The sequence below is a fragment of the Pleurodeles waltl genome, chromosome 4_1 (assembly GCF_031143425.1).
Source record: "Pleurodeles waltl isolate 20211129_DDA chromosome 4_1, aPleWal1.hap1.20221129, whole genome shotgun sequence".
NCBI lineage: Eukaryota > Metazoa > Chordata > Amphibia > Caudata > Salamandridae > Pleurodeles > Pleurodeles waltl.
Window position 1 is genome coordinate 975,653,392 of NC_090442.1, and position 26,903 is coordinate 975,680,294.

General features: G+C 42.4%; 1 protein-coding gene and 1 non-coding gene across 4 annotated transcripts in view; one reads left to right on the forward strand and one right to left on the reverse strand.

Annotated features, from left to right (window-relative positions):
* Positions 1 to 26,903, forward strand: part of LOC138288608 (L-threonine ammonia-lyase-like) — a 112,058-nt gene that overhangs the window by 67,976 nt on the left and 17,179 nt on the right. For all 3 annotated transcript variants that reach the window (XM_069230103.1, XM_069230102.1, XM_069230104.1), the window contains one exon: positions 18,633 to 18,778. In XM_069230103.1, the coding sequence (XP_069086204.1) occupies positions 18,633 to 18,778 (146 nt within the window). The remainder of the gene's footprint in view (positions 1 to 18,632; positions 18,779 to 26,903) is intronic.
* Positions 20,215 to 20,330, reverse strand: LOC138288633 (U5 spliceosomal RNA). The gene has a single exon (XR_011202495.1). It is a non-coding gene; the product is annotated as a U5 spliceosomal RNA (small nuclear RNA).

The following is a 26,903-nucleotide window of genomic DNA, read 5'->3' on the forward strand; positions in this document are numbered from 1 at the left end:
TTTAGAGTTGGGAAGTGACCCCTTAGGCAAGTGTCGCTCCCTAGGGGGCAAATGGTATTTAGACCATTTCTGCCTACCTTGGGAGAAGATCGGCCGATTTTTGTTAGGCCAATCTGTCCCCAAGGGGGGCAGAAACCACTAGGCACCGGGGATTTGTTTTTTGCGCCAATTTCACGCAAGGGGAGCGACCCCTTAGGCAAGGGTCACTCCCCGGGGGGGAAGAATTTATTTTAGGCTATTTCTGCCCCCCCCCCCCCAGGGGCAGATCGGCCTATTGTTATCAGGCCGAAACCTCTAGGCGCCAGGGATCATTTTTTTTCTTTTTCTTTTTTAGAGGTGGGGAGCAACTCCTTAGGCAAGGGTCGGTCCCCTGGGGGGGAGCTCATTTTTGGCCATTTCTGCTCCCCTTGGGGGCAGATCGGCGTATTTCTATTAGGCCGAACTTGGTGTGTGTGTATGTGTGTGTTTTCTTTAGGGGGGCAGCCCCTTGGGTAATGGTCGCTCCCCATGGGGGCACATTACTATTGGTCATATCTGCCCCACTTGGGTGCAGATTGGCCTATTTTTGGAAGGCCCATCTGCCCCCATGGGGGGGCAGAAAGCCCACCAGAGACTAGGGAAGTTTTTTCCCCAAAATAAGAGGGTGGGGGTATACCCCCACCCCAAATAAATGGGGCCAAAGTTGTTCTGCCCACCAGTGGGCAGATGGGGCAATTACCCATGATCCACACCCCGGGGAGCAGAAAGTCTACTAGATGCCAGGGAATTAAAAAAAAAATATATATATTGGGATGGTGGCTACCAACCAGTATGGGCCTGGTTATGCCCCCACCTCAACTGAAGGGGGTAACAGTCTTTCAGGTCTCCCCCGCACTCTAATGTATCTTATCCCACAGCAAGCAAGAAGACATTTGATTATTTGGGGTTTTGGTTTTACATTTGGGCCATGAGAGCTTGGCTAACTCTCAAAATCGTCCCACTTGGAATGGTGAGGGCTGCACTTTATGGACTTTGGGTCGCTGCCATGTATAAAAATCCACAAGACCTAGACACATCTGAAAACTAAACATCTGGGTGATTCCAGGGTGGTATGTTTCACATGCACCCCGCACCATTTTCGTACCCACAATGCCCTGCACACCTCCAACTTTGCTGGAAATCACACACCTTCCGGAATCTGCAGGAATCCACAAAATTCCTACCACCCAGCTTTGTCTCATCTATACTGATGAAAATTCTGCTGCACTTGTCAGCCTAAAAATGTTATTTTGCAAACTGCCCTTTTGGACCTCCTTTGGTTCCCCCTCAATATCAACATGTTTTGGCTCTTCACTTTCTCAAGCACTTGGCCCACCTACACAAATGAGATATCATTTTTACTGGGAGACTGAGGGGAACGTTGGGTGGTATGAAATTTGTCCCAGTGCGGTAATTCCACACAGAAATGTGGGAAAAAATAGATTTTTTTAACTACATTTGAGGTTTGCTGAGGATTCTGGGTAAGAAAACATTGGGGGATCCACGCAAGTCACACCTCCCTGGACTCCCTGGGGTGTCTAGTTTTCAGAAATGTCTGGGTTTGGTAGGTTTCCCTAGATGGCTGTTGAGCCCAGGACTAAAAACGCAGGTGCCCCCGCAAAAACAGGTAGTTTTGTATTTGATAATTTTGATGTGTCCAGATAGTGTTTTGGGGCATTTCCTTTCGCAGGCAGTAGGCCTACCCACAGAAGTGAGGTACCATTTTTATCAGGAGACTTGGGGGAACACTGGATGGAAGGAAATTTGTGGCTCCTCTCTGATTCCAGAACTTTCCGTCACCGAAATGAGAGGAAAAAGTGTTTTTTGGCCAGATTTTGAGGTTTGCAAAGGATTCTGGGTAACAGAATCTGGTCAGAGCCTCACAAGTCACCCTATCTTGGATTCCCCTAGGTGTCTAGTTTTCAAAACTGTGCAGGTTTGCTAGGTTTCTCTAGGTGCCTGCTGAGCTAGAGGCCAAAATCCACAGCTAGGTACTTTGCAAAAAACAGCTCTGTTTTCTTTGTGAAAATGTGATGTGTCCACGTTGTGTTTTAGGGCATTTCCTGTCGCGGGCGCTAGGCCTACCCACACAAGTGAGGTACCATTTTCTATCGGGAGACTTGGGGGAACGCTGGGTGGAAGGAAATTTGTGGCTCCTCTCTGATTCCAGAACTTTCTGTCACCAAAATGGGAGGAAAAAGTGTTTTTTGGCCAAATTCTGAGGTTTGCAAAGGATTCTTGGTAACAGAACCTGGTCAGAGCCCCACAAATCACCCCATATTGGATTCCCCTTGATGTCTAGTTTTCAAAACTGTGAAGGTTTGCTGCGTTTCCCTAGTTGCCGGCTGAGCTAGAGGCCAAAATCCACAGCTAGGCACTTTGCAAAAAACAGCTCTGTTTTCTTTGTGAAAATGTGATGTGTCCACGTTGTGTTTTGGGGCATTTCCTGTCATGGGCACTAGGCCTACCCACGCAAGTGAGGTACCATTTTTATCAGGAGACTTGGGGGAACACAGAATAGCAAAACAAGTGTTAGTGCCCCTAGTCTTTCTCTACATTTGTTCCTTCCAAATGTAAGAGTGTGTGTAAAAAAGACGTCTATTTGAGAAATGCCCTGTAATTCACATGCTAGTATGGGCACCCCGGAATTCAGAGATGTGCAAATAACCACTGCTTCGCAACACCTTATCTTGTGGCCATTTTGGAAATACAAAGGTTTTCTTGATAGCTATTTTTCACTTTTTATATTTCAGCAAATGAATTGCTGTATACCCAGGATAGAATGAAAACCCATTGCAAGGTGCAGCTCATTTATTGGCTCTGGGTACCCAGAGTTCTTGATGAACCTACAAGCGCTATATATCCCCTCAACCAGAAGAGTCCAGCTGACCTAACAGTATATTGCTTTCAAAAATCTGACATCGCAGGAAAAAGTTACAGAGTAAAACATGGAGAAAAATGGCTGTTTTTTTCACCTCAATTTCAATATTCTTTTAGTTCAGTTGTTATTTTCTGTAGGAAACCCTTGTAGGATCTACACAAATGACCCCTTGCTGAATTCAGAATTGTGTCTAATTTTCAGAAATGTTTAGCTCTCTGGGATCCAGCATTGGTTTCTCACCTATTTCGGTCACTAACTGGAAGGAGGCTAAAAGCACAAAAAATAGTAAAAATGGGGTATGTCCCAGTAAAATGTCAAAATTGTGTTGAAAAATGGGGTTTTCTAATTCAAGTCTGCCTGTTCCTGAAAGCTGGGAAGATGGTGATTTTACCACCACAAACCCTTTCTTGATGCCATTTTCATGGAAAAAACCACGAGCCTTCTTCTGCAGCCCTTTTTTCCCATTTGTTTTTAAAAAAAAAAAAATAATTTCGCTGTATTTTGGGTAATTTCTTGGTCTCCTTCAAGGGAACCCACAAAGTCTGGGTATCTCTAGAATCCTTAGGATGTTGGAATAAAGGACGCAAATTTGGCATGGGTAGCTTATGTGAACAAAAAGTTATGAGGGCCTTAGCGCGAACTGCCCCAAATAGCCAAAAAAAGGCTCGCCACAGGAGAGGAAAAGGCCTGGCAGCGAAGGGGTTAAGCAATAAAGTTAAGCAAGTCTTTTGTCAAAATTCAAAATGGGAAAGAATGAGCTCATGGCTAATGGCAAATGGAACATGCTAAAATGCAAAAATGCAAAATGCGGAATGCTCGTTTCTTTTCAGTGCAGTCTCGTTAAGTTGAATTCAGTAAAACTATTTCCCAAATCCCTATTGGTCAAGGGATTGCATGTTCACACTTTTGTCCAATAAAACTAAAACTCCAAATCTATGAATTCTACCATTACTCTGTTCACATGTTGTTGATTGGTTGTCCTGCAATGTCCTCATCATCCGGCTCGTCAGGTAACAATATTGTTGCAGCTTCTACACCATTCATTGTCTCCATTGTTCTCCTCCTGAGGAAGTCAGTCTTACACACATTACACACATAATGTTACATTTAGCAAGAATAACATCTTCTAGCAGTTGATTCTCATGAGAAAACTTCTCAGCTTTGAGCACCTTTACACAATTCAATGGAAAATCACAGTTTAACTCTCTAGGACAGCCATTTATTAAACGATAAGAAATACAGCTTGACATGAGGCCTGGCAAGTAGGCCAAGACCTTCGCTAAGTTAAGGCCTACAATTAATAAAGCTAATATATAATGCATAACCTTTAATATGACATATAACTACATTAGTTAAACATATATTTAACATTTGACAGCATTGGACTATTAATAAGTACACTTCGTGGACATTGGCGGCCACTCATTGTAATCACTCATTAATAATTTTTATTAAAACACCTGCGCTAGCAATCCCTCCTCTGATGACTAAATGTGTCATCATTCTACCTACCACCCACAAATTGTTGCATTAGCTAAAATGCTGTCAGTTCAACCCCTTCAGACCTTTGTTCCCTTTTTTAATTTTCCCTGTACAATTTGTACCTTTTCTTTTCTTCCCTCCTCTGATTATTCTTCGACCTTTTCAGTTTAATTCTTTTGCATAATTTACACAATCCCTATATTCCGATTAGGCAAACCACAATAATTAATATACCCTGCAAGATCTTCAATAGAATCCCATTGCAAATGTTGCTGAGCCAATTTCCCACTGAAGCAAAACCTTTGCCAATCTTTTCTCAAACAGCTGGCTCCTTCAGTTCTTTCAAATCAGCACTTTCATTGCTCAGATTAGTAACTATGCCTCTAATTTCTTTACTATTATAAGGAATATATGAACAACAATGCCTAGAATTAATCATTCTACAAAGTCTGCCATCCTTCGCTAAAAAAAATGTCTAAATCAAGATGATTCTGAAGAGTCATAGCTCTTTCAGCAGCTAATTCAGTATCTATCAGGAATATGGCTCCTGAAAAACTTGTCAGCATGTTATCCACAATAGTAGACAACTTTTGAATCTTTATCGAATTCAGAATGACTCCCACTGAAGGAATCATTGCTCCAAATATATCTCCCTCTATACCAGAAGGAGCCCCCCTCCTATGTCTCATATGATGTGATTCAGTCACTTTCAGAAACTTCTTCAAGTCATTCATTTGATAAATCTTTGGGAAAACTATCACCAAGTAACATGTCCCATACAATCCTCTTGGAAGGCACTAATAAGCATTAAGGCCACAGATATATTAGATTCCAGGAATTGCCAGGTCCTGTCCATTCAACATAAACGTCCATGAACTCTGAAACAAAAACACATGCTTACATTCACTCGTTCCCACAAATAAATGGTCAGTGTGTGATTTAGGTCTATATATACAAAGTTTCCCTATGTGTTGCGCATCTAAAGCTAATTTCCCTGGAGGTTTATTTGATTGCACTATAAGCATGATCATTCATATAAGTCCTTTTCTCTAAGTCTTTTTCTAACTTCTCCTTCAATGCCTTTCTCCTGTCATCTGTGTGACCTACAAGCTTTTCTCTAAAGTTGTAAGCAAGCATGTCAGAATATTCCTGTGAGCATAAGCTGTGCCAAACACCAATGTAGGTTCAAAGAAACCCCTAACTAATACTATGTTATTATCTTTAGCTACTCTACTCAAATACCTAATTATAGCAACAAACAAAAACACAACATCATGATTTGAGTAAAAGTACTGGATGTACTCCTGGTTATAAAATCTTGCTAGTAGCAGACTACAACTTATTCCATATGTTAAAAGGCAAACTATGGTACGTAACTCCTTTCTCAACTGATGAAGGAATCTGCGTACACACATAACAATTCCTCGCATCCATCGTTCCAACATACTCACTCAATAAGTGATAGAAGACATTAGAAGAAAGTTCTCCTTGCATATTAGTATCCCTATGCAAGTATATCTCATCTAACCTAAACCTCTCTATTGCCTTTAGTGCAGTAGTTGCCTCAAAAGCAGAAGCATGGTTTGTTTCACACTTATCAAGAACAGACACATCCACAATCAACACCACAAACAATATCCCACACATAATAGCCAAACCAATACTCATATATTTACAGCGCCTAGTATTCCTACCATGCTGGCAAATGTTACTCATCATCTGTAAAGAATCAGAAAGCAGAAGAAAATTTAGAAAAACTGCAGCAAAAATCAAAAAAACAACTCTTCTTTCAGCAGTTATTTACAGCTTTCAGTCTCACTTCCAGGATCCTTTGTCGAGCAGCTTGTTAAAATCAGGTTTCAAAAATCAAATCAGGTTCTCAATGTCTCTTCCGGTTACTTTCAATAGTCTCTTTATCAAATATTTTCTCTTCAGATTGGTTCAACAGTTCAGTTCATCAGCTTCCTTCAAGTGCCAAAATACTGACCCGAAATGTCTCTATCAAAACAAAAAGACAAAAATTCTTGCTGCCATTCACTTGTAGTTGCATATGCCCATACAGGACCTACATATCTCCGACTTGCTATTCTCTTTCTTTTCAACTTTTGATCACCATTCGATTCTCCTTCACTTAGATCTTCTCTCCTTGTTGTATTTACTTTTTCTTCCTCGACTGTTGCCTCAACAACCACTTACTGTTCCTTTCCTTGTGACTCCGGCCACTTATCTCCTTTCAGTGGACCTTTTCTCAGTGTTCTCTTCAGAGTAAAACTTGGAACTTCCCCGTGTTCTGCAGTGTTTTCTCTTGACGGACCGGCAACAGGTTCAGGAGGAGTCAGATCACAATGACTTTGATCCACCTCAACTCCTTTCCCCTCTGGGTCTGGCAATTGCTCTGTTTGTCTCTCAAGATTGTCTGCTTTGTGGATAGCCCTCCTCTGACTAAGCTGTCCTGCTGCCTCAATTGAGATAGGCTCCCCGTCACCCTCCTGGAGGTCTTCTCCTTCGTCTCTCACAGGAGTGACTGAACCGTCGTCAACCGGCTCAGATCCAGTCTCAGTTCCTCTTTCTTCTCTTTCGGGCCCAGAGACTTGTTTCGCTTTTGTTGGTACTTTCAACAACTCTTCTTCCTCATGATCCAGTGGACATGCCACTTTCTTCCTGTGACTGGCATGGATCCAACTCAGAATTCCAGCGCACTTAGCAGCTGTGGTAGTTGTCAGACCTACCTGGAATGGTCCTTTGCAAGAGAGGCTCCAAACACGTTTTCCTCACGTGTTTCCGGACCACAACCCAGTCTCCGGCTCTCAGGTTGTGCCCTGGGTCATGGATCGGTGGCAGTGTGGTGGCTTCCACCTGCTGAGAGAAATAGCAAACCACATCAGCCAGACCTTTGCAGTAGTCCAACACCATAACATCTGTAATGTTGACAAGTGCATTTGCAGGCACCGCTGGCAACCTCATGGCTCGGCCCATAAGGATCTCGTGCAGCGACAATCCTATCGTCCTGTCCGGTGTGATTCTCATTGACATCAAAACTAACAGCAATGCGTCAGGCCATTTCAAATTCATGGACGCACACATCTTTGCAACTCTTGACTTCAAGGTAATATTCATCTGTTCCACTAGTCCTGATGCTTCAGGGCAGTAACTACAATGCAACTTCTGCTCAATGTTCAGTGTTGCACACAGTAATTTAATTATTTCATTGTTGAAGTGACTTCCCCTATCTGATTCTAAAGAGATTGGAAACCCGAAACGCGGTATCAGTTCCCTAAGCAGTAGCTTTGCTACTGTGAGACTATCATTTCTTTGTGTAGAAGAAGCTTCAATCCAGTGACTAAAAATGCAATCACCAACACATATCTCAATCCTCCACACACAGGCATCTCAATAAAATCCATCTGCCTTCTGCTGAATGGACCTCCCGCTCTTCCAATGTGGGTCAAATTAACCACTGTCCCTTTCCCCGCGTTCAATTGTTGGCAAATGACCCAACAATGCCAAACTGCTTCAGCAACCTGTCTAAACCTTGAGTTGAACCAATCATGTTTGAACAACCGAATCATGGCATCCCTCGCAACAAGTGCTTGACCATGATAATGCCTAGCCATTTGAGACAACAGACTATTTGGCAAAACCAACCGACCCTCTTCTGAAACCCACAATTCAACTTGACTTTGTACACATTTAATCTTGCTCGATCAACGTTTTTCTTCCCTGTTAACATTATTCTGTAAAATATTCAATTCCTCCAAGGTGTAAATTACTTTAAATGCAAAACTTTAACATGTTCTGTCTTCTTCAGGTAACAGTTCCCACTTATCTTTGAACAATTTACAGTTCAATGAGCAAAACCTTGCGACTTGATCCGCATATTCATTTTCCAATGATACAAAGTCCTGAGACTTCAGATGTGCACTGCATTTCACCACGGAAATCTTTTCAGGCATTTGAATAGCATGTAACAGCTCTTTAATCCTTTCACCATTTGTCACTGGTAAACCAGAAGAGGTCATGAAACCTCTCTGTGACCACAACTAGCCAAAATCATGGACTATTCCAAATCCATACTGGCTATCCATATAGATTGTATCTTTCAGCTGAGCAGAAAAATGGCACTCTCTAGTAAGGGCTACCAGTTCTACTACTTGAGCAGAATACACTCCTCAAAGCCAAGAATCTTCCAGTATTCCAGTAATTGTACACACGGCATATCCTGCTCTCAGTGTCCCTGCATTGTCTCTCAGACAGGAACCATTAACAAAGATAATTTGGTCATTCTCTTCCAATCCGGCATCTCTAATGTCAGGTCTTTGTTTTGTGCACAAGTCAGTTACTTCAAGACAATCATGCTCAATGTCTTCCAATTGCCCAATTTCAACATTTTGATTTGGGACTAAGGCTGCCGGGTTCAACACTGTACATCTTTTCAATGACACATTTGATGACCCTAGAATACTCGATTCATATCTGGTCAACCTCGCACCACTCAAATATTGGGTTTTCGTCCTTGTAAGTAGAATCTCAATAGAGTGAGGGACCATTACAGTCAGGGGATGTCCCATCACAATGTTTTCACACTGTGTAAGGCTTTGATTAACCCCTGCAACTGCACGCAAACAACCTGGTAAGGCTGCAGCAACTGGGTCCAAATTAGCTGCAAAATATGCTTCTGGGTGGTTTACATCTTCATATGACTTGTGTCAGGACAGACAAAGAATATGCATCTCTTTCATGACAAAACAACGTGAAAGGTGTCATCAGGCATGCCCAAAGCTGGAGCCTTGCACAGAATCTCTCTCATTTCAGTGAACGCTTTCATTCCAGACTGGTCTAACACTATAGGATCAGTGACTTCCTTATGAGTCAGTTTCTGCAGTGGTCTTGAAATTACTAAAACATTTGGAATCCATTGGCGACACTTGCCTATCATCCCTAAAAACATCCTGACATCTCTCTGTGTGGTCGGGGGACTTATCAGCAATATGGCTGTAATCCTTTCTCTGGATATCTTTCTTGATCCTTTCTCAATCAGGTGACCCAAGTATTTCACTACTTTTTGACAGTATTGTAATTTAAGCAGTGACACTTTGTGACCATTCTTTCCAAGTTGTTCAATAAGGCAATCATATCATACTTGCACTTGTCTCTTGTTTTGGACTCAATCAGCAAGTCATCAATGTACTGCACCAAGGTCCATTGGAAAGGCAATTTCAACAACACCAAATTATTTTTCAAGATCTGGTTGAATATGGACGGTGACTCTGAAAAACTTTGAGGAATTCTGCACCAACAATAAACTCGATACAGAAATTTAAAACAAAAGAGAAATTGACTATCCTCATGAAGAGGCACAAAAAAAAAAGCTTGCGACAAATCAATGACAGTGAACCACTCAGCATCACATGGAATCTGAAACATTATCAAGGCCAGATTTGGCACCACGGGGCAATATTTGACCACAATCTCATTTATTTTTCTCAAATCCTGGACAATTTGAACTTTCCCACAGGGCTTTTGCAAACCCATAATCGGTGAATTACATGGGCTGCTCAATACTTCCTTCAAAACCCCTTGCTCTACAAAGTCTGCAATTATCTGGGCAACCTTCATAAGGACATTTTGCAGCATGTGGTACTGTGGAAGATGAGGAAAAACTGCATTTGGCTCTACAGTAACTTTAACTGGCTCAACTCCCTTTATCAGACCTACTTCTTTTCCTGTCAAATCCCACACTTTCTCCATAACCGTTCCCTGCAAATCAGGACGAAGCTACTTCGGTATGAACATCAGGAAAAATTCAGTCATATGATACTCCTCATTTGTAGTTTCACCTTCTAGCTCTGGGGTTTGGTCATCTTCATCATCACTATTCATCTTTATCTCAATTCTATCATTTGAACAAGTAATTGAACATTTCATCTTCCACAGCAAGTCTCTTCCCAGTAGGTATACTGGACTTGAATCGCAGACTACAAATTTGTGTAATCCCTGAAAGTTGCCAATTTTAACCTGAACTGGTTCCGTAATTGGGTGGTCAAATACTGATTTGCCACTCCTACAATCTGAACTCTTCTTCCTGAAAGGGACAAGTTTGGAACTTCTGCACTTCTCACTGTAGAGCGTGTAGCTCCAGTGTCAACCAAGAATGAAACTTTGTGACCCATAACCTTTCCCTTCACATAGGTACCTCTCTGATCTACTTATAAGGAAGTTGCAAGCACACATGGCTCCTCATCCAAACTGTTGCTCATCCAGTCTTCATTTATTCCATTCTCACTGTGTAACGGGAATTTGTGCACTGTGTTATTACTTTGGTTAAGCCTGTGACCTGTTGAGAAAGCATCATCTGTTGCCGTTCCATTGGGGCTTTTGAATTTGCTATCTAGGTACCATGGGAACCTGTTGTTGCATTGGCTGCAACTGTGTCATATTTATACGTGGCATTTGCACCTGCTACAGGGGTTGAAAATTCTGCCCTTGATTCACATTATTTGGAAATTTGGATTAGGACCTATGACTCTTGGCCCTCTCATGTTCTGAAACAAATTGATGTCATTACTTTGCTGCATGACACCTTTCTGCATCATCATCGGACACTCCCGTTTCCGGTGTCCAACGGCTCCGCAAACGTGACATGACAATAATTTCTTAATTCCCTGCACATCATTCTGAACCCCTATGGTACCCAAGTCTGGACCACGATTCACATTACCTCTTCGACCTGTACCTCTCGTCTGGGGCTGAAACATCATGTTTCATTGCTGCTGCTGCGGTAACTGTTGTGGGAAATTCCCCTGCATACTCGTTTGCACAGCTTTAATCTGCATCACCATCACCTTCTCTTTCAGCTTTCTCTGCTTCAACTCAATCTCATCACTGCAGTACTTTGCATACTGCAACACCTCATCAATCGGCTTTGCTTGCCAGCAAATCAAATGACTCTTAATCATCTGGCTAATTTCAGGTCTCAACCCTTCCACAAATATGAACACAAAATGAATGGTGTCTTTTGCCTGAATGGTCTCTGTACCACCGTAATGCTTGAACGCCTGCAACAATTTCTCATAATATGCATGTATCGACTCCTTTGCCGCCTGAGCTGTCCTGTCAATCCTCTGCCAATCAATATTCTTGGGCGAAATTCTCGTTTTCAGAAATTCAGTCACCTTATAGTAATATTTCATTACCTCAGGAGATGGTGCACTTGTTGCTCTAAGGTTCACTTGTTGGCCAGTCTACACTCCTATTACACTCTGTCCACAGATCAGCTGGATCCACTATCTCTAGTAATCTATAGCAATGTGTTCAAGTCCTCCCTCAGGCCCTTCGCAAGTTTCACAAATCTGTCTGTCTGCTGATACCACTCTACTGGCTTCTCTCTTAATATTGGATATTCATTTGTAAATTATATAATGTCCCTTCTGCTGCAAGGGACATCAATAAAATTTCCCCCTGTAATCTCTCTCATTGGTAAAATTGTGACTGGATCTTTATCCTGCTGCACATTTGCAGTCAGCTCCACAGAATCCCTTTTTCTTTTGTCTCTTTTCGTCACCCATCTGCCTTCCCATTTGCCTAATGCTCCCAAGTCTGGGCAGTGTGAAGCAATTTCTTAAGGTGTGCCTTCATTCTGACAGATCTCATGTGTTCAAAATCTTTAGTCTCAAAGTCTAATCTGTAACTCCTTTTCAAATGCTTTGTTTTCTCTATTTCTATGCCATACTTCTCTGCCATGTCTGATAGTTTCTGATGCACATTGCTCACTTCCCTTGTAATCTTCGGGCACAAATATCTCAATTCTGCCTCTGTGTAGGATTCTAACCTGTTCACACCCATATTTCCCTCAATGAGTTCACCGCTTCCATAATTAAAACACTCCTCTCCCTTAGGAGCACTCTGCAGGGTATTCAACTTGTCTAACCATTCAGTCAACTGCTGAGCTGTCAAACCTTGCAACAAAATGTTACTGGCTTTGACTGGTGGCACCTGCTGTGCAACTGCATTTGGGGTCTGCAGTGTCAACAATTTCAAACTCTGGCTAATATTTGACTCTACCATAGTATCTGGAAGTGCTCCCAATGGACTGAGGTCTAACAATGATCTTGATCCGTCAAAAGTGTGTCCCACAGGAGAGACTACCTGAGCATTTTCTCCCCTCATTATATTCTGGGACATGGCACCCGATTCACCTACAGTAGGTTTCTTTTGTGCAAGTAAGGGTACAGCTGGACCAACAGTAATAGGTAGCGATATAGCATCTGGGGTTGTTGTGGTACTTAAGCTCTGTGAGAGAGTAACTCCCATGTTCAGATTCATCATTGAAGACATATCTGACTGTGTCCTTGTTACTGGAGTGAATCTTGACATTACCTGCGGCTGCACTTGGGGCAGTAAAAGTTGAGTTGGTTCAGTCTGAACCAACATTGGTCTCTGGAAAACCTGTTCCATGGACACCTTTAAGTTCGAAGTCATTTCCATAATGGACACATCAGAGTAAATTCTCTGAACCTGTGGCGGTTGCACCTGATTTTGCACTACAGGAGTAGTTGGCACATTAAGACCACTGTGCATCGCATTCTGTGTCAGGCTAACATTAACCTGCATCAGACTCATTGTCCCATTAACCTGTTTTGGAGCTGTGGGATTAGCACTGGTGCTCGGACCACTCTCATGTGCTGCATATGGTGGGCAATTTTTCGAATAACTGTGTAATAAACTCATTGTCACCTGATTCTTCCGCCACTGCTGAAGACTTTCTAGCCTGCCTGCTTCAGACGGACTTCTGTTAGTCTTTCTAGTAGCTTTCCTTCCTTCCTTCTCATTGTCCTACATAATTGCCGGAAACAACTTGATTCCGTGCAAAGTCTCCAACCTCCAAACTCTCTGAGCCTGGCCCACCTAGCCTCGGCTAAAGTCTTTTCTGCCTTTCTCATCCTCCTCTCAAATTTCTGTTGCTGGCTGGCTACTAGCTCCCAAATCAATAATGCCTCAAACTGTGCTGTCTCAGAAGGGGCTTCGATTCATATAGCACCATCCTTAAATGCTCTAAAACTCTCAAATTGAACATCCCCGTTGTAGGAAATGCTAAGTTCCCATCCTTCTCTGTCACTTTAAACCATTGATTTAGCCAAAGACATGGAGCGACACCTTTCTCTTCCATTACAATGCAAGCTGGTGTACCTTCTGGCGGTGTAGCCTCGCCTATACTCGGAATATACGCATCTCCCTTTAAAGCACTCCTTAAAGCTTTGAAAATGTCAACTTTTCGACCTTTTTGTTATTCAGAATCAAATCAGGAAGTGACTTTTAATCCCAGAATTCTTTTCACCTACTTTTTCAACCAATTGCCTCTCAAGGTCGCTGTCAATCTGTGCGCGACCCTTCTCACTAACCGACCTATCCCTGCGCGGCTCCAATGACGTCACATTCACTGCGGCTGGCAAAGTCTTGCAGCTTGTCCTCCCAAATTTGATTCACCCAAAACTAATGCAAAAATTGCGAGCACTAATCAAAAAAACAAAAAACAAATCTGCTGGTTTACTGCAGGAAAGGTAACACAATCATTTAAGAAACTTTACGGATTTTTCACTGACGGCTCTTCCCGCACTTACAGCTACTCCTTCTTTCTCAGTCTCCCATATTCGCAAGCAAAATTTTACTCTCAACTGATCAGTGGGTCTGTCCTGGTGCACATAGGACTCGCCAGATCTCAGTTGAAATTTTCTTTCACTCACTTTGACTCATCCTCTGACTTGTCGACCACGCCCGATCAACCTACTAAACCATACAGATTACAACATAAAACCAAGTGTCTCATACACTTTTCAATATACTCCAGAGTCTTAGACCACGCAGGGTCCGCACTCAACAAACACGTGGACAATGTTTGACCACAAAGCGCCACACACATGTGAAGGTCGATGACTTCCCTACTCTCACACTACGGAGTACGCACACTCATTCTACAACTTCATTTGGAGTACGCAAACTCCCTAAACCCTCACAAACCTCACAATTCACCTTCGATTTTGCATAAGCTGTGCAAGCGCAACCTACTTCATTTACACTGTCACTAGAATGCAGAGAACATCCTCAAACAACCATTAGCAAGATCTGAGATTCTGGGAAAGTCATTTCTGGACATAGGGAAACATTTTCTCTCCAATTAGCATCATTAAAAAATAAAATCCGAATCTCAGTAATAATGAACTCTCAAAAGACCAAATCATCAAGCTACCAGAAATGGTGATGCCTCTGTTATTATCTCTGGACATCTCTGATGGGCTCTTAAGGAGGCAAACCATCCTCTGCTACCATCACTGTTAGCGCGTCTGACCTTAATAAGTAAACTTACAAGGGGATGCGAACAGGTTGATGAACCTTTTGACTCGCAATTGATCCCACCATAATTCCATTGCATGCCGATCAATAATCTATAACCAATACACAATATCAATAATCAACAATAACATTAATAATCAATAGAATCAGTAATTCCATACCATGACCTTTCTGCCATGAATAACCAAACCTTTTAGTAAAAGTTAGAATATTTATTTCCCTGTATTAACAATGCTAAAGTCATGTAGATCAAGTTCAAAATCAAATAAAACACATACAGAAACAATACTGGCTGTCCAAAGCAACGGAAAAACATAATCTAATCAAAGCTTGAACCATTACACATTCTAAGGTTACGGTGCAAATTAATAACAAGAGCAATTTCACAACAAGATCACATACATTTAAGTTCAGCAGAGAAATTCATCAAACATTATTCCTCATTAGCAGACGGTTCATTAGTGAGAATCCTTAACTACCATCAGATTAGCATCAGCATGTTGGGCTTCATGCAAAACAAAAAAAGCAAATTATGCATAGTTATAATTGTCATGACAACGTACCTGTAAGTCTCTATTATATGGTAAGGCATGTAGGTTTAGAGGCCTAGCAAATTTAATACATTTAAATATGCATTGCTGTGTAGCCTGCTGCTGTCAATTTAAAAGCCAGCCCTGCCTTGCAGGCTGTTTTTGAACGTAAATGTATATGCAAGTTCGACTTTGGAATGAAAAGTATTTCCAAAGTCTTAAACGGCCTTATTTTGTTTTACAAATAAATCACCCTCCTCCCCTCCCCCCCAAGGTGTCTCCCCTAGGTGCCCCAGAGGTAGGGTGCCTCGCTACTATAAGCAGGGACATTATAAAAGATGTTTTATATGCCTTGGTGAGGGGACCCTACCCTTCATTATTCTCCATTGTAGTGCATAAGCTCCATAGGCTAACATAGGAATACTTTATTAAAGTATAACTATTGTTAGGAATGAGCTATAATGTCATTATTGGACTTAAAATGATTGTTAGAATAAATCCATAACCTTGCCACTGTTATATTGATTATAACTATCACAGAAAAAAAGTTATAGAACTTGCATTTCTGTTGAGCTAAAATCCAGCCTTCCAGCAGATCTTCTCTGGTTGGCCAGCGTATGCCATGCTGAGCCAAACTGCCTTAATGAGGAGTGAAGTGGCCTGTATTGAGACAATGGGGCATCTGGTGGGTCAGATCTGCAAGCTGCAGAGCAAAAGGCAGGAAGGGGGCTGGGTAACCAAAGTGGTGTCACAAGGGGGAATGACAGTTAGGACAGTACACAGGCTCACCCCCACTTCCTGTCACCCCAGCCTGATGGGAGCCCTAGTAATTAGATTAGCAGAGAAGCTGGAGGGGGAGGGGGTGTTAAGGAAAGTTTGCCACACCAGAGGGATGGATTAGCCAGATCTTAATCTCCAGGAGAAAGATTCCCCATATGGGATTTTGGAAGAATAGTGCTTTCTGGGATTGATTTTTGCCACTCTTTGCAGGAAGTGGTCAACCCAGAGGGTGGCACCCTGCATCCCATTGGTCAGGGGTACCCCCTTGCCTGCCAACCCAGTAACACTGAATAAATATGGAAGAGTTGCCCAGCAACTCAGGTCACTGCCAGAAACTACAAGGAGAAGAAGGACTGCCCTGCTGAGATCCTGGTCTGCACCCCCAAATGACTGCACTCTGCATGACTGTGCTTGCTGCACACTGAGGAACTACAGCCCTAAGGACTTTGTCTGGCTTCCAGGAGTGAAGGAGTGGACTCCATGAAAGCAACACGGTAAAAAGAGCTTCACCAAGAGGAGCCCAACTGGCCACCTTCAGCTGGACTTTGAGGATTTGCCAGGTGCATTCTGGAAAATATAGTCCCAACCTCTCAACTCTGACTTATTAATGAATATTTTTAATTAATACTTTTATTTTGTTTCTAACGAAGCATAAATCACTTTTACTAAAGTATGTTTTCACAACAATATATTAATTTCATCTGTGTGCTCATCAATTACCAATTGCATGGAACATCTTAATAAAAGGGTGCATCGTTGTGCTAATTGTGCATGTTCTGCCCATTTCCAAGGTGCACAAACTGGAAATTCATACTGTTCTGCCTCCAGATTTTTCCCAACTTTTGAGTCTTAAAAACCCTGCTTGGAAAAAAACAGGGATGTAACATTTGTATTTGTTTTATAATCTAGCTTCTAGTGCAAGCAAGAGCTTCCCTGAAATGGAATTTGGGCATCATTAGGAATCCTGGACAACATGTTCTAATATCCTCTTAGGATGGTACACAACAAGATTTGTGTCTTAATATGGATCGAACAATATGTCTGAATTTGCCCCGGCGTTAACTGCAGTCATTTAAAAATTATCCCACCCAAGGCAAATTAGGGGTTAATCCAGCAATATTAAGTTAATAAATGAAGGCCTGCAAGATTGAAATGCCAATCTGTGCACCAGATTTACTTCCATCAAGATCCACAACGAATAACATTGAAAAACAAGCATAGCATAACGGTTTGGTTCTAGGGGCCAGATTTACAAAGTCATTTAGCATTTCTTAACGGTCCGAAATGTTATTTCGAGCCTTTAAGAGATACTAAATGGGCTTTTCTGATGTACAAAGCCCTGTAAGGAATCACAAATTGCAACTTCTACACAGTAGAAATCGCAATGTGTGATCCTCTAAATAGGAAATCGCAAATAGGGATTACCTAGTTGCGATTCCTATTCATATGTACAAAGCATTTTCTAAATGCGAATTGGGCATTTAGGAAATGCAATTACCATGGACTCCAAGTGAATGGAAACCATGTGCAATTTAAAAAAGACACCAAAAATGCTTTTTAAGTGCAGTAGAGTACACACATGCCTCTAGGGCGTATGTGTGCTCTACATGTGCACCACTATTTTTGGGGTGGATCACGGGGGCCCTTTTGCCCCCTTTTCCTAATAGGAAATTGCTATTTTGGAAATGCAATATTGGCTCATTGTAACAAATGACATGGGATTTCTTAATTGCAATGTCCTAATAGCGATTCCTACCTTGTAGGAATCACTATTAGGAAATTGGTATTTTGATACATATCATTTTATATTTCCTAAATATTGATTCTATGAAGTCGCTATTTAGGAAATGAACAATTGCATCTACATGCATCTGGCCCTTGGTCCTTTCAAAAATGTTCCTCACCCGTACATGGTACCGTGTGGGTCTGATGACTCACTTATTCTTCTGTAACTAAGCAGATCCGTGCAGTGGCCACAGGAGAAAGCTTCTGACTCACCTTGCTCTGTACAATAATTCCATTCCTCCAATAGGGTCAGAGTAGGTGACCTTTAAGCGCTACAAATTACAACTGTATAAATGAATGAAACGTTACTCTGTTAAACCAGTTTCTGTCCCTATTATCTGCTGGGTTCTCAACAAGGATGGGTGGGATGAAAAAAATATGGCAAGTTCTTAGTTTGTTTTGCTGTTTGCGGGTACTCAACACCGGCACTTGTTTCTCCACACCGGCTTATTTTTGAGAATAGCACATCAACACAGTGATTTGATTTTCAATCTGAATTAAAACAATAATACCTCGAACAGGCCATTTTTACAGTTTTGGTGACAAGGAATAATTTATATTGTCACAGTTGTTGGAGTGCAATGGTTGGAAGGTAATGTTGGCACTAGCACTATTATTATTATTATTATTATGATTATCAAATTATTCACTGAATATAATTGATTAAAATCTTACCTAGGTTCCATATTTGACATTTGTTTGGTTTTGTTCAAGCCTACCAAAATATTTTTCTTCAGCCTGAATCCTGCATTGCGATACACATGACATCCAGCACTATTGTGCATTAACTGTTGTTCGTTTTCCTTCAGCGTAGCGTTTGAAGTTTTGGAGGAGGTTCCAAACCCAGATATGATTGTTGTTTGCTGCGGTGGAGGTGGATTGCTTTCTGGTATAGCATCTGTGGTCAAACTTTCATCCCCTTCAACAAAAGTATATGGTGTGGAGCCAGAAGGAGGTACATTGATTCCTGATATAATTTGAAGATGTTTCTGAGGCAAGGGCACTGATGCTTACAAAGAACGCTAAGCTCACCCAACCTTTTGACTTCCCTGTCTGTTGCAACAATTACAATTGTGCATGTCTTAGAGCTTTTCGAATTTTACTGCATTTTCCATCACAATTCTATAAATCTGGATCAAAAACAGCGGAGCAAGTTAAAAAAAAAATAAGCATTTGGAATGTAGTGGGTCTTGTGTTTGCCCGAGGTAAAGCTATTAGTGTTGTAAATTCATAACTGGACTTTTCTTGCCACATAAATTGAAATGAAAAGTAAAAAAGTTGACAAAAGTGAGCCGAATCAAAGCGCCGCAGCCACCATGAGCATGAGCGCGAAGGAGAGACACAAAAGGAATAAGAAGTTTGCTAGCAGTCAAACTTATCGGCAAATGAGCAATTATCCATGTAACAGGGTCGGTGTCCAAGGTGGTAACAAAACCACCCCAACGAGGGACAAATGAAAAGCATTTACCAATGATAACAAAGGAATTTTGAAAGGCAAGCCAAAGGAACGAATGATAGTGATGGGTGTGCAGACAGTTTTGTTAGAAGCCCACAGATAGATTGCAATAGGTCAAAGCACTTGCGCACTCAAACTTATGAATAAGTTAGACACGTCCAGCGCTAGCCTCATCATATTGCTTTTTTCACAAAGCATTGATTAAGCCATGTGGTCTCACCTACATGAACCTATTGGCTTTGTCAATCTGTTTTGCCATGTTGTACAGCTGTGCGGCTGCTGTGCAGCATGGTTCAAAATAAAATAAAATAAATAAGCGCTATGATGGAGCAAACTTTGACCGCGCCATAGCATTTTTTATTTTTTTTTTTTTTACTTTCAGCCATGTTGCAGAGCACCCACGCTGCTGTACATGGCTAAGAAATAGCATAGACAAAGCCAATAGATCTAGCATAAGCTAGCCATATTGACTTTGCTATTGCTTGTGGTTTTTAGGCAAGGGTTGATTAAATGATCTTCCCAGCTGGTTAATTGTGCTGGATTTAAACTTTATTCACCAGTTTCAAAGTCGTCCGTTAGACCATGGCATGATATAAATATACAATGACAAAGGAGAAGCAAGAGCCAATCCAGAAATAAAATCCAGATTGGATACAGTTACGTGTTTCATTTACAAATTGATCCTTCCTTATCTGTTGTTATATATCGCTGCTTCCCACATGGTAGCGGATCCTTTCGGATGATATGGAGTTTTTTGTGCAGCATGTGTTTGTCTTATATGTCATGTAACAGGGCTATAGGTTAACCGGTCACAGTACGAATCACGCCCCAAAAGCGCGTCACAGGATAACAAAAGAATGTTGTTGCACTTGAGGAACCAGCAATTAATCACTCTGTCTACTATATAGTTATACTTTTGTTTACTAAATAAGGGTAATCCTGCACTTGGCAGGGCTTTCAAAAATTGGTTGAAACTCTTAAATGTTCCTCCCCATGAAAATCTTTAGTAAAAGGAGAAAGATTTATTCGGTTTGAAGAAAAACCACAGTATGCTTTTCATGGCCACCGTCTGTGGTGCCAGGAAACACTGTTCCATAGACTGTTGGGGTGATTTAGTTTACTAAGTTCATCTTAGAAAACCCTTTAAAATACAACCATTTTATAATAATTGTTGTAATCCGGTACATTGACAAAACGCTTGTTGCCCCAAAAAGAAACAACAGGAGGACCCAGAAGTGACACAGAATTATGGTAATGTGAATTTTGTCATAGGTCACATGACAGCAAAGGCTGCACCCCAATAGTTTCCCTGCTCAAGTTGTAACTTCTGCTCCTTTAACTCCGCACATTTTAAATGGTGCCTCACACCGGCTCTTGTGAGGACCGGTGGCACCCAAGAAGAGGATTTTTATATGCATACATCAAAGCATGCTCGTTGTTATTCCTTCAGAGACAATGAATGAGCCAGTGTGTTTTCTACTTGAAGCCTATAAGGCGGCATCAGCTGATGCAACAAAACAAGTATTGGCAAAGAGGAATGAATTAGAGCTATTAGCGTTGTAAATTCCTAACTGGACTTTTCTTGCCACATAAATTGAAAATGAAAAGTAACGTATGTATGTGTGAATATCTGATTTTGCAATATTACTTGTTATTGGGCCACATTTATTTTCAATAGCATGGCATTATGTTTATAATACATATTGCACAGTGGCACTAGCCGCTGTGTAATAATACACAAGTTGTTGTTTCCATAGAAAGAAAGTTTTTTTTGGTCTCATCTGTGAGAATGCACTATTGCATGTGCTGTAGCTTGCAAGACTCTTGTGTTCAATAATGGGCTTGGAACTCACCCATTGCTTACCATTTGTAAGAATCATTGTCGTTCTGCTTTGTTGCTTTCTCATGGGGGCAGCAATCGCCATGCGTCACTTCATGTTCTTTCTGTAGTGCAGGGGCCAAGTACAGATTAATTAGGTTTGATTAGAGTCCCTCTACTGGCCATCTGTTGCTCGTGCTGTGATTCAAGTATTATTTCTACCCTATGATGCTGTCAACACTGGACACATCATAGCTTCCTTTATTTGTAAAGCTTATTCCACTTGCCCTCCAGTGTTTATTCTCCCCTCTCACATGCCCTCCCGCCCATATTTTCTCCCCCCTTTCCACTCGCCCCTGTTTCTGTTTCTTCTCCCGTCACACCTACCTAAAGGAAAGAAAATGCAGGATGAAGAGGCCTGTGTGCTTTTTAATCATCTCATTATCCACCCCAACGTGCTCCCCCATTACCCACCCCATCAGTGGAATTTAAACGTTAAATAGAAGTGTTACTGAGACACAGGTTCCTTGCAGCTGGTTGTAAATGTTCTGTAATTCAGTACCACTTCACAACGTCGAAACCTATCACAATTTGTTTCCTTCTCACTGGATGCAGCACCTATGATAAAAAACCCTTTTTTCTAGCACCATGATTCCAGGGTGACATCACCCCCACAAACAGATACAGCTGAACTCAGAGGTTTGTGGATGTTCACCTGGAATACATCTTTTTGATATCATGTGGAAAAAGGCAGCCTCCTGCTGACAGTATTTCATAACACTGAGGGGCATATATATATATACTCTGTCTGTCAGGAATGTGCGTCAAACATTTTGACACACATTCAGCTCAAACCTTGCACCATATTTATACAATGACACCCGAGCCCGCGAACACCAAAAGTCCACAGTGTGTGTCATTTTCTGGATGCGGGAAACCGCCTTGCGTTAATGACATGCAAGGTAGGCGTTCCCGTCCAAAAAATGACTTAAACACAGTGCGCCATATTTATGCTACGGCGCAAAAATCCCGCACGAACGGGAGGCAGAGTCGGAGAATGGCGCACAGCCTGATTTGCGTCAAAAAATAACGCCTGGGTCAGGGCAGGTGTTAAAATGGGGCAAACACACCAGTACTTAAGGAAAACACAAAGAAGCAACAGCAGAGCTCCAAAGGGAAGACACGGAGGTCCTTTTCATCCAGCGTGTACGCAGACGCAGAGCACAGGACCAACAACAGCAGCTTCCACAACACCAGCAGGGTCCCCAAAGGCAATGCAGAAGGCAGGAGAGGATATTCCGCACCAGGACAACCCTTCTGGGACTCCGGCAATAAGACCTCATCCAGAGGTACAGACTCAACTGGCAAATCATTTAGCAGCTGCTGCGCAACATTGAGCCACAGTTGGCACCCAGCTTGCAGACACCCCACACCATTCCACCAGAAACCAAGCTGCTAGCTGTCCTCCACATGTTGGCAAGTGGCTCCTTTCAAACCACTGGTGCCCTGGTTGCTGGGATCTCTCAGCCCTCATTCTCTGCCTTCCTACCCAAGGTATTGGATGCCATCAGCTCCCTCACACCCCGCTACATCATCTTCCCCAACACACAGCAGAAGCAGCAGGAGACCAAACAGGGCTTCTACCAAATCAACGGCTTCCCACACGTGCTTGGTGCCATTGACTGCACACATGTACGCATTGTGCCACCTGCTGCAACCGAACATTTATACCACAACAGGAAGCACACACACTCCATCAATGTGCAGGCCATTGTCAATCACCTGGGATTGATCACCAACATCGTGACAAAGTATCCTGGGAGTGTACATGATTAATTCATCTTCCGTCACTGCACCATCAATCAACACTTCCAGGATGGACGATATGGAAATGGCCTACTTGTTGGTAAGTACAGAAACCCAGTTATATACACACTGCACAGCAACCCTGTAGGACACACAACACATACACCACTACATTGACACGTGGCCAGGAAGACAATGAGGTTGTGACACTGATAGGCATGTTTGATATCCTCACCCAATGGGATACACACCTATGGACAAATGACAGTTCCAAATAACAACAGGTGCCACTCCACAGACACAAGGGAACAATTTAAAACAACACAATGACAATGACATGGCCTTAACTGGCAGTACAACTTGGAAGATTAATCTTTCAATACCACATCAATAACACTCAATCAAACACCCTTCCAAGCAATAAGTACTGTGTAAGGGGTGTGCAATGTGTTTTGCTGCAGGTCAAACACCATGAGACACATAGCATGATGATGATGACTACAATGAAGGTGACATGGAATCATTGTGGCTGTACCAATATCTCACATCACTCCTACTCTGACATTGCCCACTACCAATAAGCAAATGGACTGTGCTAAGAACATATATTGATGTGACAATATTGAAAATGCACATTCCTACACATGCGGATTGAGACAATTTCACACACACACACAACAGATGAACAGGCATATGGACCTTCTGACACTCAAAATAACAACCTCACAACCAAGTTAGCCACCTGAACTGGACCAGGTTCAGTAGTATAGGTACACGTTTGAACATGAGTCAACTCGTCAAGGGCAGAGAAATAGGTCTGCAGAGAACTTGTCTCACATGGGATATTTGTGCATTGTCAATTGTCAACACGTCAGTGCTGACAGCTTATGGAGATGTGTTGTACATTGTCACCTAGCCAAATCAAAGGGCCTCACTGATGTTTAACAAATTCTATTGCATATGTTAAATTGGATGGGATGTCCAGGCCATATAGATGCAACTGTGTTACCACCACTGTGGAATTGATTCTGTGTATGGAAGTATCATGTCATCCTCAGTTAAGACACGTGGAAACCTCTTCCACATGACATAATGCAAGGGAGTACACAATGTACTGCAACTCTACAAAAATACAGCTGACATCCGGTCAATCAGCCAAACACCAGTTCAGATAATGCAACAACCCAATGCTGATGGTACATCCTAGAAGCCTAGGATTCCACACAATAACACAAACACAGATGAGTCACAGACAAAACAAGATAGCAACTGCCATGCAAAGTGATAATCATGGTGCTAGCAACATCAAACTTTTCTCACTCATTTTCTCTTTCAGCTGATCAGTGGTATGGGATCCAGCCATGGATCATGACCCCATTTGCAAACCCAAGCACTGCATCAGAGCGTGCCTAGAATGAGGCACATAAGAGGACACGCACCATAGCCGAGAGGACTTTTGGCATCCTGAAGTCAAGATTCAGGTGCCTCGACATCACCGGAGCCAACCTCCTACACTCACCAGAAATAGTCTGCAAGATCATTTTGGCCTGTGCCATCCTGCACAACATTTGTGTAAGGAGGAACATTCCCCTCTATGAACTAGACCCACAAATGGCTGAAGAGGAGGAAGAGGAGGACGTGGTCCATCAACATGAGGGGGACCATCCAAACACAGCAGCAGGATTGCCTCAGAGACAACACATAGTCCAAAACTTCTTTTAACTATAGTCACCATCACCACTGTCTTACCATATGTCATTAAACACCTATTCTAATCACTATATCATGGTCTGGGTAATCATTTTTACATCACATTATCCCTAAGATTCATCATCAGAGTGTAGCCTCATGGAGCAGTGCAGAAATACATATTAGGATCCTGAAAAATCCACATTACATTTGATGGGTATGAATGTACAGCCAACTTCTCACACACACACACTGTAAATGACATATATCCTGTCTATTTCACATTTGAAGGGCAATAGCAGAGGACCACAGCTATTTCACACATACATGTTGGCAACATGGTTCATTGCAGCATATGGCACACAACTAAGACACCATCATTCACCAAGAAAAAAATGCCTCATACATGAGGCAGTGGATGTTCTATAGCATTGGTAACAGGAAGGTATGACCAGGCCCTTGACAGCAGTAAGTGTGACATCAGCTATCTTTGCAAGGAGTATGTGTGACAAGAAACGCATGTAAGCAGCAAATGGATAGCACGAGTGCCCCAGGTATGACTAGCATTGCTCACAAGACATCCCCGGCACATGCCATCCCAGGTCATAAGTCCTGCCACTGCCATGTTCTCTGTCTCTCCCCACCCTTCTCGAGGGGCCCCTGGATATGGACAATTTGTACCAAGATAATCCCTCATCTACACACACCCAGACTCACATTCGGACTCCAGTGTGCTTCCCTCTTTAGTATGGTATGCCATAGTCATTGTTCATCTGTCTGCATGGACTTCTGGTCAGATAATGCACTGCCTTGTAGTCTGTAGGACCTGTAATCACCTGTCCATTGCTTCCCATGTGAAAGGTACTGTTGGCCCTTTGAACTGCATTCTCACCTACGGGACTTGTGAGAGACTGAAGCTGCACACACCTGTGAGCACCTCCATGCAGACAAGACATTTGAACACGCACTGCCCTTGCAGCTGCCTGGAACTGCATAGAAACTGCCATTATATGTATATCACTGTTATGCATTGCCGTATAAATCACTTGTGTAACACAGGCCTTGGGTTATTGTGTAACGTTGCAGCACACAGGACAGAAACAGTTTACATTTTCCACAGTGTTGTTCCAGCTTTGACCAGTCTCAGTCTGCTCACTGTGTATTTGCCTTGTTCATGTTTGTTCCTGATTGACCCTGCATCCTGTTAGCCTGACTGGGTCCTGTCTTTGCGTTACCATAAAGGTTCCCTGTGGCTACATTTGTCTCATAGTTGCTTTCCATGCCCTCACTCTCCTCCTGGGGTAGTGTGTCAGGTAGGTCTACACTGAATACTCAAATACATTGTATAGCCTAATCAGTTTACTTATTGTATCATGGGGTGGAACTTGTCTTTAAAAAGCCTAATCATGGCCCATCCCTTGGCGGGGTTTCATATATGCATGAGTGACAAATAGTGACAGTGTACCATGGCTGTATGCATGGATTGAGTATGGTGCCTCCAGCACAACAAACAACGTTAGATAATGTGCATGAAATGTCAACACATGTTCGTACCCTGACGGTCCACACACTGATTCACATCGCCCCCAAAATACTGATGGGGCTTGCGTTGTGAATAGGTGTGAGATTAATCAGCACAGAGGCACTGATGTTCCCGGATGCAGTGGGAATTTTAGAGGCCACCCTGTGTACAAATGTTGTGAGGAAACCTGCTGGTTTAAAATTACTGATTCATTAACTTTGTGAGCACACCAAGGTTGCCCTGTTGTCAGTCTCATAAAACTTCTGCAGTGCCATAGCTGGACTTTCCCCATGTGTGTTGTCAATTCCTCTTTGGCTTTCGTTCAATTTAGCTGGGAAGGATACTTTGTTAATGCAGGGAATGGCTCCATAGATTCATGACTAGACCTGCACGTAACTGTGACAACATGGACCCCAATAATAATACAGGCTACACATTGGCCCACACACTTGAACTGGACACCTTTGTGCAATTAACCACTGGAAATATGTGAACACGTCCTGCTTAGTCTGCTGGCCCTCCACTGCCACAGGAGAAACATAGGTCATTTATATGACTCAAACTGTGGAGTGACATTACATTTATGGATTGGTTTTGGGACTCGGTGTCACAAACATTGTATCCACATAGCATTTTCCAGTGCCTGACTCATGGGTAGTATACAAACAAGTGACCAGGAAGTGGTATCCCGCATTCCAGGACATGTGATGGCTTAGTCTTGGAACACTGCCATGACCAACCGTCTTCTATCTATTCTGTGCATGGTTTGTCATTGGAGATGCTTATAT